This window comes from Rhinichthys klamathensis, unplaced genomic scaffold (genome assembly GCF_029890125.1).
Source record: "Rhinichthys klamathensis goyatoka isolate OS25496 unplaced genomic scaffold, OSU_Roscu_1.1 h1tg000109l_1, whole genome shotgun sequence".
NCBI lineage: Eukaryota > Metazoa > Chordata > Actinopteri > Cypriniformes > Leuciscidae > Rhinichthys > Rhinichthys klamathensis.
Genome location: NW_026606647.1, coordinates 2,994,906 through 3,010,502, shown reverse-complemented (window position 1 = coordinate 3,010,502; position 15,597 = coordinate 2,994,906). Strand labels below are relative to the sequence as shown.

At 37.9% G+C, this 15,597-nt stretch overlaps 2 protein-coding genes across 10 annotated transcripts in view; both read right to left on the bottom strand.

Annotated features, from left to right (window-relative positions):
* The window catches only part of dip2bb (disco-interacting protein 2 homolog Bb), a 32,414-nt gene extending 31,730 nt beyond the window's left edge, over positions 1–684 (bottom strand). For 4 of the 7 annotated variants that reach the window (XM_056253893.1, XM_056253896.1, XM_056253895.1 and 1 more), the window contains exon 1: positions 417–684. In XM_056253893.1, the coding sequence (XP_056109868.1) occupies positions 417–501 (85 nt within the window). In that variant the 5' untranslated portion in view covers positions 502–684. The remainder of the gene's footprint in view (positions 1–416) is intronic. The other 3 variants (XM_056253898.1, XM_056253899.1, XM_056253900.1) reach the window with 1 other exon arrangement.
* A 2,755-nt stretch (positions 685–3,439) lies between these two features.
* Positions 3,440–14,718, bottom strand: atf7b (activating transcription factor 7b). 3 transcript variants are annotated; one of them, XM_056253890.1, is made up of 12 exons: positions 14,611–14,718; positions 13,076–13,151; positions 12,534–12,630; positions 9,103–9,233; positions 8,855–9,013; positions 8,599–8,753; positions 7,002–7,095; positions 6,114–6,233; positions 5,834–5,929; positions 5,439–5,627; positions 4,803–4,905; positions 3,440–4,718 (listed from the first exon to the last, which is right to left on the bottom strand). In XM_056253890.1, the coding sequence occupies exons 2-12, from the start codon at positions 13,121–13,123 to the stop codon at positions 4,531–4,533; spliced, it is 1,380 nt and encodes a 459-aa protein (XP_056109865.1). In that variant the 5' UTR covers positions 13,124–13,151; positions 14,611–14,718; the 3' UTR covers positions 3,440–4,530. The 3 variants fall into 3 exon arrangements, with proteins under 3 accessions (XP_056109865.1, XP_056109866.1, XP_056109867.1); XM_056253891.1 differs by lacking the exon at positions 14,611–14,718 and adding an exon at positions 13,609–13,799; XM_056253892.1 differs by lacking the exon at positions 5,834–5,929.
* Positions 14,719–15,597: the final 879 nt, after the last annotated feature.

Sequence of the window (15,597 nt, the reverse complement as noted above, 5' to 3'; positions counted from 1 at the left end):
TCTGACACTGAATACTACTAGTTGATGAAGTCTGTAAATATGAGGAGGACACATGCAGAATATCCATGGCCTGTAAATAATCACATAGCTAAATACATCCAGCCCTTCACAGACTCGGTGTTTTTGTTTTGCACAACATAAAAGTAAATAAGGAAACATATTAGACCAATGTCAGGACATTTAACGAGCAAAACGAAGCTGAACAGGCGTTTACAATTGTTGAACCAGTGAGATGCCGAAAAAGAGGTCAGTATGTTTCCGCGAGCGGCGGCGACATTGAAGCATCATCAGCACGGAACCTGTGTGTGGATGCTGTTATTGAGGATGCACGACTGAGCCTGTCAAATCAACACATATCTATCCAAACGCACGCATTCAAACAAGAGAGGAAAAGCCCTTGTTGTTTAAAGGCTTACCCTCCGACAGCTCCAGGTCCAGCTCAGCGAGCTGCTCCCGGACCTCTTGGGGGAGAGCGGACACATCCACACCGCGCTCCGCCATTATGGCCACAAACCGGGGGAAAGAACGGCGCAAAAAGGTTTACCGACAACAAAAATGCCCGTGTCCTCCTCACAGTGAATAACAAATGGTATTAGACAGCAGACCGAGCTCCATCATCTCCGCCATGCCGAGAGAGAAATCCCAACCGATGGGAAGAGTCACATGACCAAGGCTCGGGATGAGGAGTCTGAGCCTGTGGTCAGAAGCCGTGGCGATTTTGCTCCCTCTGCTGTGGTGAGGGAGAATCTTTATCTAATGCACTCACTTGAACAACTAATGGTTAAAGAAAGGGTTTACACCAAAATGAAAATTCTGTCGTTATTTACTCATTTGTGTCTTTCTAAATCCGTAGGTAGTTTCTTTTGAGATGCACAAAAGCCAAAAGGAGACATTTTGAAGTAGCTTCACGCAGACCTTTTCCTTACAAGGCTAGTTGTAATAAAAAAAAACTATCAAAAAAATAGTTTATATAGATTATAAACGACATAAGGGTGAATAAATAATAGCATAATTTGATTTCTGGGTTAACTATTTCTTTACCCTGATTCAGCCTACAGGGTAGCCTACTACTGGATCATGTTTTACTTTTTTTTTTACTTGTTTAAAGGGATAGTAATGACTAATGAGTGATGGCACCCATAGTTTTTTTTTCCTACTATGGAGGTCAATGGGTGCCGTCAACTGTCTGGTTACTGACATTCTTTAAAATATCTTCTTTTGTGTTCAACATTTTTGGGTGAACTATCCCTTTAATATACACTGTAGGATAAATCAGTGAAATTTATGGTAAACACTTAAAATTTACGGTAAAAATAACATTTCTTTAACTGGTATAATGTTAATATACTAAAATCTGGTTTGTACCTTTATAACATTGACAACCATAAAAACACTATTGGTAAAGAATCAAAGTTCATCACATCTTTTCCACAAGCAGAGTCAAATAATAATATATAAAAGGTGCATGGTGTTGTACACACAAATAAATAAATAAAAAAACATCATGGAACACACAACACTAAAATAATGCAATAAACAAAAATGTAACAGGATGTGAAATAAAACCCTAATGTACATAACTGATAACCAAACAAAAAACTAAGAAACTGAATTCTTTAAACAAAAAAAGTTTCACACAGGGAAATCTGTGAATGTCAATTTGTTTTTTTCCCCCTATAAATTATAAGACTTGTTCTTATGTTCTGCAAATGACTTGTTCTTAAATCCAAAACCTGTACATTTAACCGTATTTTACTGTAGAAGTGCATGACAAGTCCAATTAGAGCTATTACAGACTTATTTACTCACCCTTAAATGGTTAGTTCACCCAAAAATGAAAAATCTGTCAGTAATTACTCACCGAAGTTTTTCGTACAAAGTCGTTATTTTTGTTTGTTTTGCGCACAAAAAGTATTATCGTCGCTTGATAAACTTATGGTTGAGCCACTGTAGTCACTTGGACTATTTTAACAATGTTTTTTCTAACTTTTCTGGGCCGGCAAGTTTCAATAACATAGAACATATGGAGTAGTGAGAGCTCTCAGATTTAATAAAAAAATATCTTAATTTGTGTTCCGAAGATGAACAAAAGTCGTATGGGGTTGGAACAACATGAGGGTGAGTAATTACTGACAGAATTTTCATTTTTGGGTGAACTAACCCTTTAACATTATTTTTACCATATCATTTTCACATTCTTTTAACATTAAAGTTACTGTTAACGTTTTATACAGTTTTCTGGAAAAACAATCCAAATAACCAACCAGTGTCCTCTAATTTTATAGTTTATGGTAGATTTTGACTATAGAGATAAGGGTGGGGTTAGGATTAAGTTGATGGACAAAATATTAATTCAGAAACATGTACTACTTGTATAAATATAATTTTAAACATGATTTAGACGTTCCAAATTAAAGGCATTACACAAGGTTTATAATATATTGCTCACACTCATAAACACAATGCATATCCATCCCATCCAAGCTATTCCATATACACAGAGAAGTCACGCACACAAGTCCCACCTCACCACTTCTATATACACAGAGGAATATAACACCTTCAAAACAAGATGACAAAAAGCAGCAATAAAGCAGCATCTCATTAAATGTACAAGAGGCTAAAGTTCCATCAATGTTTAATTTGAACATATCTTAAGGACCGTTTCAGTTAGTCAATATCATACAGTAAGCAATGTTTGTATGCTGACACTCATTTCATATTTACAGCTCTAGTTTAGGGCTTCACTGACACATCACACAATTTGGGATCAGTGAGTTATACACACAGTGGAAAGCAGTACGTTCTACATCCAAATATGATAAATCCAGATGCAAAAAAGGTCAATGACAGAAACTGATATGGCTGGTTGGATCATTCAAATAAAACCTAAATAGTCTACATACCATCTAATAAAAATAAAAATATGCCTTTGTCCAAAAATGTCCTCCACATCAGAAAAATAATTATAATCATGCTTCAGTAAATCGTAATTATAAATTAAAAAAATCATAATTATGGCATTAAAAGTAATATTTATGAGGAGGTCAGTAATGACGTTTTTTGTCCATTTTAATATATTTACAACCTAGAATGATGTAATGTAGAACTATGAATTTGAAGCAATAATTTTAATTTATCTCATAATTATGACTTCATATCTCATAATTTCAACTTTTATATCATAATAATGATTTACCAAATCATAATTTAGCTTTTTTTTTTCTTATGTGGCAGAAATGAGCTTCCATAAAAAACTGATATTCAAAGTTGTATTAATAATAAAACTGCAATGGTTTTGATAAGCCCAGCTTAAACTAATGCAGATTCTCCTATTGATAACGTGATCAGGCGTAAACTGTTTAATGGAATACAACTTAGGTTACGTGTTAGTTATGCGCTCGAGATGAAATTCATTCAGGATGGCCAAGTGCGAGTCTTTCAGGCCCCAAAAAAAAGAAATATTTAATTTCTATAACAGCTTCTAAGACTCAATTTTGCTCAAAAGCATTTCAACCATTTTGTAACAAGCCCTCACATTCATAGCTGGGTTAGTTAACTACTGTACATTCACAAAATGCAAGCACGAGTCATTACGAGTGAGTTTTTGTGTGCATGCTCCCTGATAAGAGACCAGATGCACTTAAACTTTAGGGTCTAACCTCTAATGCAAAAGGATTTATGTATTTTGGTTAAAGATACCTATAATTCAGCAGAGCATATCATAATCATACTGATCTAAAACATGTCCACATGGTTACGCTACCCGTCACATCCATATATATATATATATATATATATATATTGCAAAATGCAGACAAACTGATAACGATATTCAAATATAAAAATATATTTTCTCTCCATTCTTAAGCTTTTGCGAGTCCATTCTGCGGCGCCAGGTTACACTAATGTGAGACACGATCTTCACCAAAACAGCCACAGAAGCACAGACCTGAGAGAAATTACTGTACATACGATAATAAAATTAGAACAGAGAGGAAGAGAGAGAAAAGGAAACTGGGAGAAATGGTGAGAGTGAGTATGTGTGAGAAGCGTCACAAAGAGAGACTGAGAAAGAAGGCGTTAAACGTATCTGCATAGTGTAGAAATCATCTTTCTAATGTGGCCAGAACCATGCAACGAATCATTATATTAGAAAAACCATTGAATAAAATGCAAAATAATTAGAAATATCTGCAAACGAGACAAATATCAATTGAATGCATTAGTGAGAAGATCTATACAAGTTTAAGTAAAGGTGTATTTTTTAGAGATGACCGAAGATAATTCATTTCCACTGCAGTGCTTCCTAGTCTGTGCAGTCTGACAGGGGCGTTCTATGATGTCGCCACTGTCGCCCGGAGAGAGTCTGTGAACGGGGTGTGGTCAGAACGCGGAAACATTGGTTCCCATTTGTCACATGAGAGGATTTACAAACACACCGTGACAGAGTTTTGAGGGGAAACGGGGATTCGCTCCTTTGAAAGACTCAAAGTATATTTAGTTCCTATTGGCTGAACGACGTGCTCATCATCTGGATGTGGGCTGTGATTGGGAGGAAGCATCTCCAGACGTGCTACTCCACTGACCCGAGCCCATTCCCGCTAAAACAGCGACAGCCTCCGCCGCACGCACGCTCAGACCGTTAACAGACACCGGAGCCGGGACCGACACGGGCATCACCAACGCCGACACTGAACTCTCATCTACTCCTGCAGCTAAAGAGAGAGAAATGAAGGAAGGATGAATGTTAGGCATGAAGGATTTATGATATATAAAGGAAATATGTGGGTGTATCTCACCGAGATATGCTTTTTTCTGCATGGCAGTTACAGGGCAGTCCTTATGGGCCAACAGCAGCTCCTTCAGCCGAATCACCTCAGTCCTCAACAGGGACACTTCACCCTGTCAAGCACATGTACACAACAGCAACATAGACTCAACCAATGGCAATGTTTAGGGTCAGTTAGTTTTATGTTTTTTAAGAGATCTCTCTTATGCTCAACAAGCCTGCATTTATTATTTTTTTTAATACAGCAAAAAACAGTGATGTTGTGAAATATATTATTAAAAAGTTTTATTTTAAAATGTAATGTTTTCCTGTGACAACAAAGTGTGAATTTGTAACATAATTCCTCTAGTCCTCAGTGTCACATGATCCTTCAGAAATCATTCTAATATGCTGATTTGCTGCTCAAGAAACAATCTTAATATTGTCACAGTTGGAAATGCTGCTTAATATCTTTGTGGAAACCGGTTTTTCAGGATTCTTTGATGAATAAGAAGTTGAAAAGAACTGCATTATTTGAAATAGAATTTTTAACAGTACAAAAGTCTTTGTCACTTTTGTAATCAATGTAATGTGTCCTTTCTAGATTTGTCAACAACATAAAATCATCTTATTTCCTGTATCTTTTCACTCTGTCTGTATGACTCACAGTGAGCGTGACGTTAGAAGTGGCTAACTCCTCGGCGCGCTTCTCCAGGGCACTAACCCACACTTTCCGTTTTTGCCGGCAACGGGAAGCGGCTGCTCTGTTCCGTTCAAGAAAACGGCGCCTGCGCTCATCCGGTTCAATATCTGCACCCCGTCGTCTACGGCCACCTTTTGGGGGAGCAGGGGATACCTACAAGATATTGCTTGGGCTGTCAGATACAGTGAGAACTTAAGCATATGTCAGCATTTAAACAGTGTACACTGACATAATGCTTCAGTTGAGCTTATTTACTGATATATCCCATTTTCAACTATTTTCAAACGTCACAAACTATTCAAAAAGAACAGGCAAATACTAGCATATATGTAACACAGGCATGAGGTGTCTGTGAGCACCTGTGGTTGAGCAGGTGATGGTGTCTCAGTGTGATCTGTTTTTTGTATTGGTGCTGGTCCACTAGGACTCTGCTGAGATAGTGCTGCTTTTAGCCTCTAGATGGAGACAAATCCCATACACAAACACAAGGAAACACCACAGCGTGTAAATTAACGCTCAAAACCTGTGTGTTACATTTGTGTAGTAAGTTAATCGTTATATAATAAGCCCCTTGTTAAGCATTTATCCCTATGTAAACTCTACATGTGCTAGCGTGGGTGTACGCGTGCTCATTCTCACCGTCTTGGCATCAGAGTGTGTACTGTATCCAGACGGAGAGGAGGAGCCACTGCTGCTTCCACCAATAGGAGGGCCTGGAATCCCTGGGATATTGGGCACTGTGTTTGATGATCTGGCAAGCTATATATATACACACACACATAGCAACACAAGTTTAACATACTATAAACACAAAAGCATAAACACAAACACAAAAAAGATGTGTACTTCTTTTGAGGCTCATACTGCTGAAAATGTAATCACAGATACTGTAAAATCAATTACTATTATTTTTATTTAGGAGCAATATACTGTATGTCTGTGGAAAGTTTTCACAAGTAGAGATGTACTATATATTTTCATAATTGACAAGTCAGTGGTAAAAAAAAAGACTGTCTGTATTATTAAAATGATTTAGGGTAATGTTCACTGGGGCTGTTCACATCATTTGTATTCTTGCATTCAAAAACAGCTGGACAGGGTGCAGAAGAATGCATAAACTATTTTTAACTTAATATGCTGATGGTGCAAGAAAACCTGCTAAAAAATAGCACAGAGTGCAAGAACACACATTCCCCCAAAAAGGTTACATCTATTCCACAAATATTTAGGCTAAATAACTACAACTTTATTGGAAAAAAGAAGACAAAATATATAAAAATTGTATTTTATATTTTTTTATATTTCACACAAAACAGAGAACTACAGGTTATGTAAAAAAACAGGAACATTGCTTACAGCAGGTAATTTGAAGTATTTGAAGGCAATTGTCTTGAAGTAGTTGTCTTGAAATGTATTGAAGGATTAGCAACAAATTATTTAAAGCTAATATTAAACTATACAAATTTTAAAAGCTAAAACCAAAAAAAATGGATTAATAATCATCATACGTATGTGAGACCTCCATACCGATATGACTGAAGTCTGCCCTGGACTGGGAAGCAGAGGAACAGTCTGACCATTTGGAAGCTGCATCAGCATAGGAAAAGAACCAGACGGCGAGCTAGAAAAAAGAGAGTTATAGAGGTACTATTTTAGGACATATTTCCTCACACAGGGTGAGGAATAAGAGGTGTGAACAACACTGAAATGACTCATGCAAATTAAAAAAAGTTTAAACTCAAAGTAGTGAATCTGCTCCACTGCTGAGGATCAACACATCCTATCAAAACCTCAGGCTAGCTATTTATTTGAGTGGATGAACACCCAAAATGCATGGTTATGAACGATTATTTTGGTAATCAAGTAATCTGTTGATTATGTTCCACGATTGATCGAGTAATCAGATAGTTTTTTTGTGGTCATAAAAATAGACCTAAGTAAACAATAACCATTAAAATTACTTAAAATAAGGGCTGTTAAACACGATTAATCGCACCCTCGAAAAAACCCAAACATTAAAAAAAAAAATATTACAGAACAAAACACAGAATTCAGAGTACAGTATACAGTGCAACAGCTTGTTTACATTTTAGACATGTCAAGATGCTCTGAAACTCATCAGAACTACATGGAAAAGCAAAAAAAAACAAAAACTAAACCATCCACCTTGACCTGACTGCATTATATGCCCACTACAGTACACGGAGAGATTCAGAATTACTAAACGCAGCAACAGATAGATAAAAACATTCTGAATGTGTGTGGAAACAACGTGAATGTACTGAAACGTGTCTGCATAAATAATGCGCGATCAGTGCAAACTCTTTGTTTACAGACTCATGCGTGCTTACTGTACGACTCTACGTCACCGCAATCGTCTTTACCTCGATTACAATCCGCATCCGTCAAAACTTTACTAGCGAGAAGCTGCTGCTTTACCCAGCCGAGAAACTTAAGTTTGCGTATCATCTGGCCAAACAGCAGTGGGATGTTTTGACGTTCCGTTCAGTCTGTGTTTCACACAGCGTGCGCGATGCGTCAGGGCTCGCGCTCTTCAGAAACAATCACAGAATATGACCGCTTTTAAAGCTAAACAGACATTGGAATGAATAATTCACTGAAAACTGGCCGTGAGTCACTGTTCTCTCTGCCACCTCTGATGTAATGCATGCATTTAATTGATAACAGTGCAACACTTAGCATGAAACTCAGCACGTCAGAATTTATACCCGTTCCCAAAAGAGTTCGTATGGAGCAGCATCTACTGTGAACAGAGCCGCTCTGAGACGGAAGAAACTTGTAACCTGCAGACATGTAAGTAATTAAAGGCGTCGCGCTTCACCCTGAAGCCCGCAGTGCATTTTTTTATTAAACTGAATCGCAGCCTTTGTGATTTCACAATAGTCCTATGCTATATTATGATTCTTAAATGGTTTTAATATATTGTGCAGCCTTTGAAAACTGTCTAATTCTCATCCGTGGAACACTTCCGGTATTTTGCCAGTTAATCGACACGGGCAAATTTCAATCAAGAAGCTTTTTTAAATCGAGTACTCGAATTTAATAGAGGAATCGTGACAATCCTAAACAAAACCTTTTTGACATGAGGTCAACTAGTGTGTACCTGAGTCTGTTTGACGGAGGGGTCCTGGTGATAACAGAGGTGGGAGAGGGTTGAGTTGGGATCATTGAGTCGAATCCCTGGTGAAGTGGGAGCGAGCCTGGGCGCATTATGGTTGGTGTAGGGGTGGAACTCGCTGCAGTTCGTGGAGGAACATCCTGTAAAAGTGAGTTGCATGACAATATTATATGCTGCACTACAAAAAAAAAAACCTGCACTGTAAATACTGTAATCTGCCTTGTCGCAAATTCAAATTCACCATGGCTTTCCTCAAGGCAATAGGCTCCTTTGCCATGGCAACTGCATCTTTGCTGTTTGTCATGCTGGAGGTGGAGTCAGGGCTGTCGGGAGGGGAGGAGTCAATTTCAAGAGGACCGTCCCTCTCTTTAACCTCTGTAGGCGTCTGTAGAGCTTGAAGCTTTGAGGGCAAGATTCAAGATATCAAGTCCATGCTAACAATTGTCAAAGCAAGCATACATGTTGATAACCTTTGATATGAAATCTTACCGTGCCCTTAATTCTCCTCTCCTCCTCCTCGTGTGTTTTGCGAAGATCTTGCTCGAAGGAGCCAGCCAGCTCACTAAACAGACCCACCTCCTCACAATTCTTAAGAAACCGGGTGGGGGTGGGTGTCTGATCTGCACACACACGCACACACACAGTTTTAGCAAGTTTCTTTAAAATGTATATTAACATCTAAATCACAACCAGACGGCACGCTTGATTGTGTGATACTGCTTAATTAGTATTATTTTGACATCAAAATCAAGTGTACAATTATGATATATTATACACAGCTTAACAAGCAAATAATGATTCATAGGAAAATCAAACATAAAGGCCCGTTCACACCCAGAGCGATTACTATAATGATAAAGTTTTAATAATCATTGTAATTATGTTACAGGGAACAGGGAAGTCCATAACTATAAAGGCAAGAATGATAACTATTACAATAACCACATTAGTATCCACACTAGTGGATCCTTCGGATGAGACGTTAAACCGAGGTCCTGACTCTCTGTGGTTATTAAAAATCCCGGCATCCTGGCCAAATTTGCCCATTGGCCTCTGTCCATCATCATGGCCTCCTAATCATCCCCATATATACTGATTGGCTTCATATCCTCTCCACCAATAACTTAAGCTGGTGTGTGGCGGGGGCTTTGTTGCACTATGGCTGCCGTTGCATCATCAGGTGGATGTTGCATTGGTGGTGGTTGAAGAGATTCCCCCCTTCCATGTAAAGCACTTTAATTCCAGAGAAAAGCGCTATGTAATCAATTATTATTATTATTAGCGGAAGACAACATTCCGTATATTACAGGTTTGCGCTAAATTTGTCATCTGCCACTTTAAATCCTCGAGCTCTTTAAAGCAGGATGGATTCTGATTGGCTTTCACTAGCTATGTTTCCATCCACCTATTTTTATATGAATTTTTGGATATTGCATAAATGCCCATAAATTCTAAAAATATGCATAAAAAATGTATGCGCTCAATTGAGGCGGATCACTTTTTATCAGATAAGAAGACATGCACATAAACTACAATGGAAACATTTACAGAATAAATCCCTCAAGGCGCAATAAAAAAAATGGCGTGATTTTGCCACAAAAGAAAATGTGATTGGATAACTGGACTAAACAGTAGACCAAATGCATTGCAGAGCATCTCAAATGTTGTTTGAGTCATTCTGAAATTCCTGAGCCAATGTCCGTAATCAAAAGTATTTGGTATAATGACCTCCCAGAACTGCCTTGCACGACTGCGTTCCCAAGGCATCTGAAAGCAAGAGGACATGACAGTACTTACTGCATTTCGTCTGCACGCTCTGCGGTCCAAGTCTTGTATGAAAAAAGCCACAGTGGCTTTCCCGATTACAACAACTTCCATCTTATTAAAGATATTTTGCGCGAGTTTCCCAGGAACCCAGTTAAAGGGATAATCCACTTTTTTTGGAAATAGGCTCATTTTACAACTCCCCCAGAGTTAAACTGTTGAGTTTTAGCGTTTTTGAATCCATTCAGCCGATCTCCGGATCTGGCGGTACCACTTTTAGCATAGCTTAGCATACATCATTGAAGTGGACAAGACCATTAGCATTTCTAAACAAAAATGACCAAAGAGTTTAGATATTTTTCCTATTTAAAACTTGACTCTTCTGTAGTTACATCGTGCACTAAGACCGACGGAAAATGTAAAGTTGCGATTTTCTAGGCTGATATGGCTAGGAACTATACTCTCATTCCTGCGTAATAATCAAGAAACTTTACTGCCGTACCACGAGAACAGCAGGCGTAATGATATGACGCAGCGCCTGAAAATAGTTCCGTTGTGTTGACGGAAGGTGGCCTATTTTCAGGTGCTGCGTCATATCATTACGCCTGCTGCTCTCATGGTACGGCAGTAAAGTTTCTTGATTATTACGCAGGAATGAGAGTATAGTTCTGGGGGAGTTGTAAAATGAGCCTATTTCCAAAAAAAGTGGAGTATCCCTTTAAATTAGCAACTTTGGATGGAAACAGTTTTTATCATTCATCAGCAGAAAAATAAATAAATAAACTATAACGCTCTGAGAGCAATTCCAGCGATTTTGTTCTTCTGTATCATTATTGTTAGATTTGTAATGTGGTCATCCCTATTTGCATAGAATTAGAACTATTATTAAAACTTTATAGCTATATCTTTATTGATTTTGGTGAGAACGGGCCTTAACGATAACGACACAAAAGGAGGATACCATTGGAATCACTTTCAGTTTTTTTCCAGCTGATTAATGATTAAAAACATTGACAATCAATCAGAATCCACCCGACTTTAAAGAGCTTAAACGTTTGCAGCAGCAGAGGACATAACTGCAGCGCAGGCTTACGATAAACACAATTTTATTGTGTGTTGGTGTGGACACTCATTCTAGGTGTGAACTGGCCTCAATGCAACTTACTCTGAACTACTGGTTAAACAAGTCGACGTCGACTAATCATTGATGATGTAATTAATAAAAACACAAGAGATGGGAATGCTTTGCAACATGCCACAATTTGCAACTGCTAAAGTTTGTGAAAAATGTTCAGTTATTTTGTCTATGGGTCATTATATTTCTTACAGATTTCTGCTCGTTCTAAATCAGAGATACAGATAAAGTAGTACAGTAAGATTTGAATGCATTAGTGAGAGAGCGATTGCCTGTGTGAATGAATCCTACCTGTCTGTAGAACGTCTCTCCACTAATAGTGAAGGTGTGGGTTTTAGTTCAAAAGCAGAAAGCAATATATGCTAGCACTTTTCAGTTTATAAGCTAATTTATTGATAAATCACAGAACAGCGCTGATGGTAAGTTTTTGCGCTCCTGAATGTTTCTGTGTGCGCGCGATCTGCACGTGATGTGCAAGCTTCTGTCTGTATATTAATGCGTGCGTGTTACAATGTAGCAGCACATTAGTTTAGAACAGCGATTAACTTACCTGTCCAATGAACTGTTTAAAAGGTGCATTCACCCGATCAATATTGAGTATCCAGATAGTACTATAAACAAACATAACTAGTGGAGTGCTCTCGGGAGTATGCATTTATTTGTCATTTTAACTGATGGAAACGGAGAGTTAAAAGTGGTTTTCAAAGATTTCTTATACTCTATAGGACTGGTATTACAGTCCGTGTAAATCTATGGGGGTTTTTTTGTTTTGATTGTAATTTATACTTAAATCTCAACTCCGATCAGTTAGAAAAAATATAGCACACCAAGTCAGAACAGTCTGAAGGTCTTCTGCAAGGCAGCCGTGTTGTTAGTGTCAAAATCACATGATCAGCGACTAGTTGACGTCATAGCAGAGCATTAAAGTCGACACTCGACTAGTCAGTGCAACCCCTACTGTGAACACAACGCAGACTGAGCCAACAGAATGACAGAAATTCATATATGTAGGGACACAAACCTGCTATAATAACTGTATCTGTTCTGGCTTGTCCGAACTTTAGCGTCATCTCATGCTTATGTTTGTGCACTGCCAAATGGTCCTCATTGGTGAACCTCTGACGTGAGAGAAACATTGACACAGACACATGCGTTAACCCACAGTAAAGTTTTCAGTCAATATGCATCTCATTCAGGATCCTAATTCAAATCAGATGGAAGCTAGAGACAGAGAAGCAATGGATGATATCAGGCCATCTGTTGTTTTGATGACGGCTTATGTTATCCAGTTATGCAGTGCTATGGGAGCCTCTTACAGTTGCCCAGTGGAAGCAGGGATTAAAACAGCTGGTGTGATTTCAGAATAAAAGTTTTGGGCAACAATCTGCTTCTGTCCCCAAGATTAAGGGGCGTAAAAGAAATTGAAGGGCAGATTCTTAAACCTCCCAAAATCTTGAACACTTGGACCAAAGGATCAGGACTGCACATATACATTACACAGTGGGAGAGGAACACCATGAAAAGAGACTTTAAGAGTAATAATAAAAAGAAAATAGCTCTTACCTGTCCACAGCCTGGGGCAGTGCAGACAAAAGGTCGATCGTCTCCCATTTTAGATCAACTACTTCCTGTGTTACTTCTAAAGACCATCCAAAAAGAACAGTTATGATTTATCTTATGAGATCCAGACTTTTTAAAAGACTAATTTCTATTAATTTCAGGTCAATTTGAACAATCGTCTGAACATATACCCCCTAATTAAAATATGAATTCCTCCAAAACTTTCCATTTGAAATGTTGTAGAGTCTCTTGACAGATGACAGGAATCCATACTTCATTGCTGCACAGAGGCCTGCTGGGTTCAACTGATTGCATAATGTGCATGATGATTACATGATAAGACGCTTTCATTTGACTATTGTCTGAGATCATCCCTGTTTAAAGAACATTTCCGCTAAATTAAACCAGCTTCAACCCAATAGCTTTATAACACTAACACATACCGCTAGCTAGCATGCGTTTCCTCTCTAAGCATTTCCAGAAAGATATCCACAGCCAAATTAATCCACATTAGTATGTAACAAAGCCATAACAACCATGTCAACCACACGATAACTTGTCGGAGGGGTTGTCGCAACTCCTAGCGCGCCGTGTGTTTCATTTAAATGGTTCTTAGCGATGTCCGATTTGTGAACGAATCGTTCTTTTGAGTCGGATCTTTTCAATACACAAATCCATGCCGAACGATTCGTCCACAAATCGGACTGAATCAGTGAGCCGATGAGTGAGCTGACAGTAAGAGGAGTTGGAGGAGTTAACTGAAATGTAAATTACTTTAATAGCTTAATAGCAGAAATGTTACAATTAAAATGTACTGTAAATATGTTTATGACTTTACTGCATGACAGCATAATATATATATATATATATATATATATATATATATATATATATATAGGATATATATATATAGGCTATATATATATATATATATATATATATATATACTGCAGTGGCAAATTATATGTAAGGTTCTAAATGGGTTTTTAAACAACAACTGAAACAAGACACATTACATTACAATATAACTGTTATGATTAATTATTATTACGATTGACAAAATCAGTGACTACGAGATGACGCAACTACGTGATTGAATCTATGGATTGAATACAGAATAGCTGAATCCCGTGTTTAATCGGTTCTTTGAAACGGACTGTTCAAAGGAACCGATTCTCGAAAACGAGTCGGACTTCCCATCACTAAAGCTAACTGGCTAATGCTAACCACACATGAGCCAACAGGCTGTAACACCCTATTTACACTGCAAGCGATCGACGCGAAGGGACAAAACAAGAACACTCCCAAATATTAAACGAATCTACAATGCGAGCGCGCGCAGATTTCGTTGATTATAATGGGAGTGTTCTAATTGTGTCGCGTCTCGTGCAGTGTACACACGGTGCTCATGACACCTCCACCATTCGCGAGACCAGCGCCGCTACACTTGAAATCACTAATTTTAATGCATCAGGTAATCCGAATGTGTTGCGTGTCACCTGTTCCTCGGCCAAGGATTTCAGTGTTTACAAACTTACCCTGCTCCTCCCTCGTTCCCTCTCTCTCCGCGTTCCCACCTTTGGAACTCCTTCATCCAGCTTGCTCACAATATGTAAATCTCGCGATATGTTGAGGTCATACTGAAAGAAACCAGATTAAAGTCGTTACGTAACAGATTTGAAGCTGTGTGATGAAAAATCCAATGCTCTAGTTTACGCATGTCTGTGCTGCACACCGAACACGTCGAATGACGCAATAAAAGTATATATTAGAGATATAATAAAGCTCTTAATATAGCTCGTAAAGCTTTTTAAGCATATGAAATAACCATTTGTTGATTTATCTTTAAATCACTAAAAATCCCCCAAAATTGCAATCAAATGTTCGCTCACATTATTCTAAATGGAATCCAATACAATGCCATCAATTTATGCACTGCGATTTATTACTACAAAATGGCCCAGTGGAAAAACAACAAAGGGAATGTGTAGATGATTTCCATTCAGTTATCACAATTTGGGACAAATGAAATAAAATCATACTGGAGAATGCTACAAGAGTTTCTTCCCTTTAGAGTTCTGTTGAAAATTAGCTACTTAATCTATCAGAACAATACTTGCATTTAATTAAATTTAAAACAAGGCAAGAGGACAGATACAGAGTCACAGGGTTTTACAATACAAACGATCTCAAATTGCTCTAAAAATACTTGGTCTACTTTATGTGATGTGGTGGTAATACTTTATATAAAAAAAATAGAATTACCCTATAGAATTACTAGGTTGTACTTTCAACAGGGGTTCTCAAAAATAGTCAAACACAGATTAAAATCATTTTATCATTTATTTATTTTCTTCCATTTCCTTAAGCATTTTCATTGAACATCTACAATATCATCCAAAACACTTCACTCAGCAGTTGCTATACCTATCTCCCGGGACAGAGCCTATCCCCCTATAAAAATTAAAAAGAAAGGATGAATACTTTTTTTTCGGCTAAAGACTTGCTACTTGTAACCGTGCCAT

Bases quoted from the DNA above. Each gene is read 5' to 3' on its own strand.
- atf7b (XM_056253890.1), bottom strand. From the start codon at position 13,123: ATGGGAGACGATCGACCTTTTGTCTGCACTGCCCCAGGCTGTGGACAG. The intron at 9,234-12,533 runs GTTTGTGTCCCT...GTGTGTGTGCAG, and splicing joins AGATACAGTTATTATAGCAG to ATCAGACACCCACCCCCACC. The intron at 6,234-7,001 runs GTATGGAGGTCT...GTATATATATAG, and splicing joins GGCAGACTTCAGTCATATCG to CTTGCCAGATCATCAAACAC.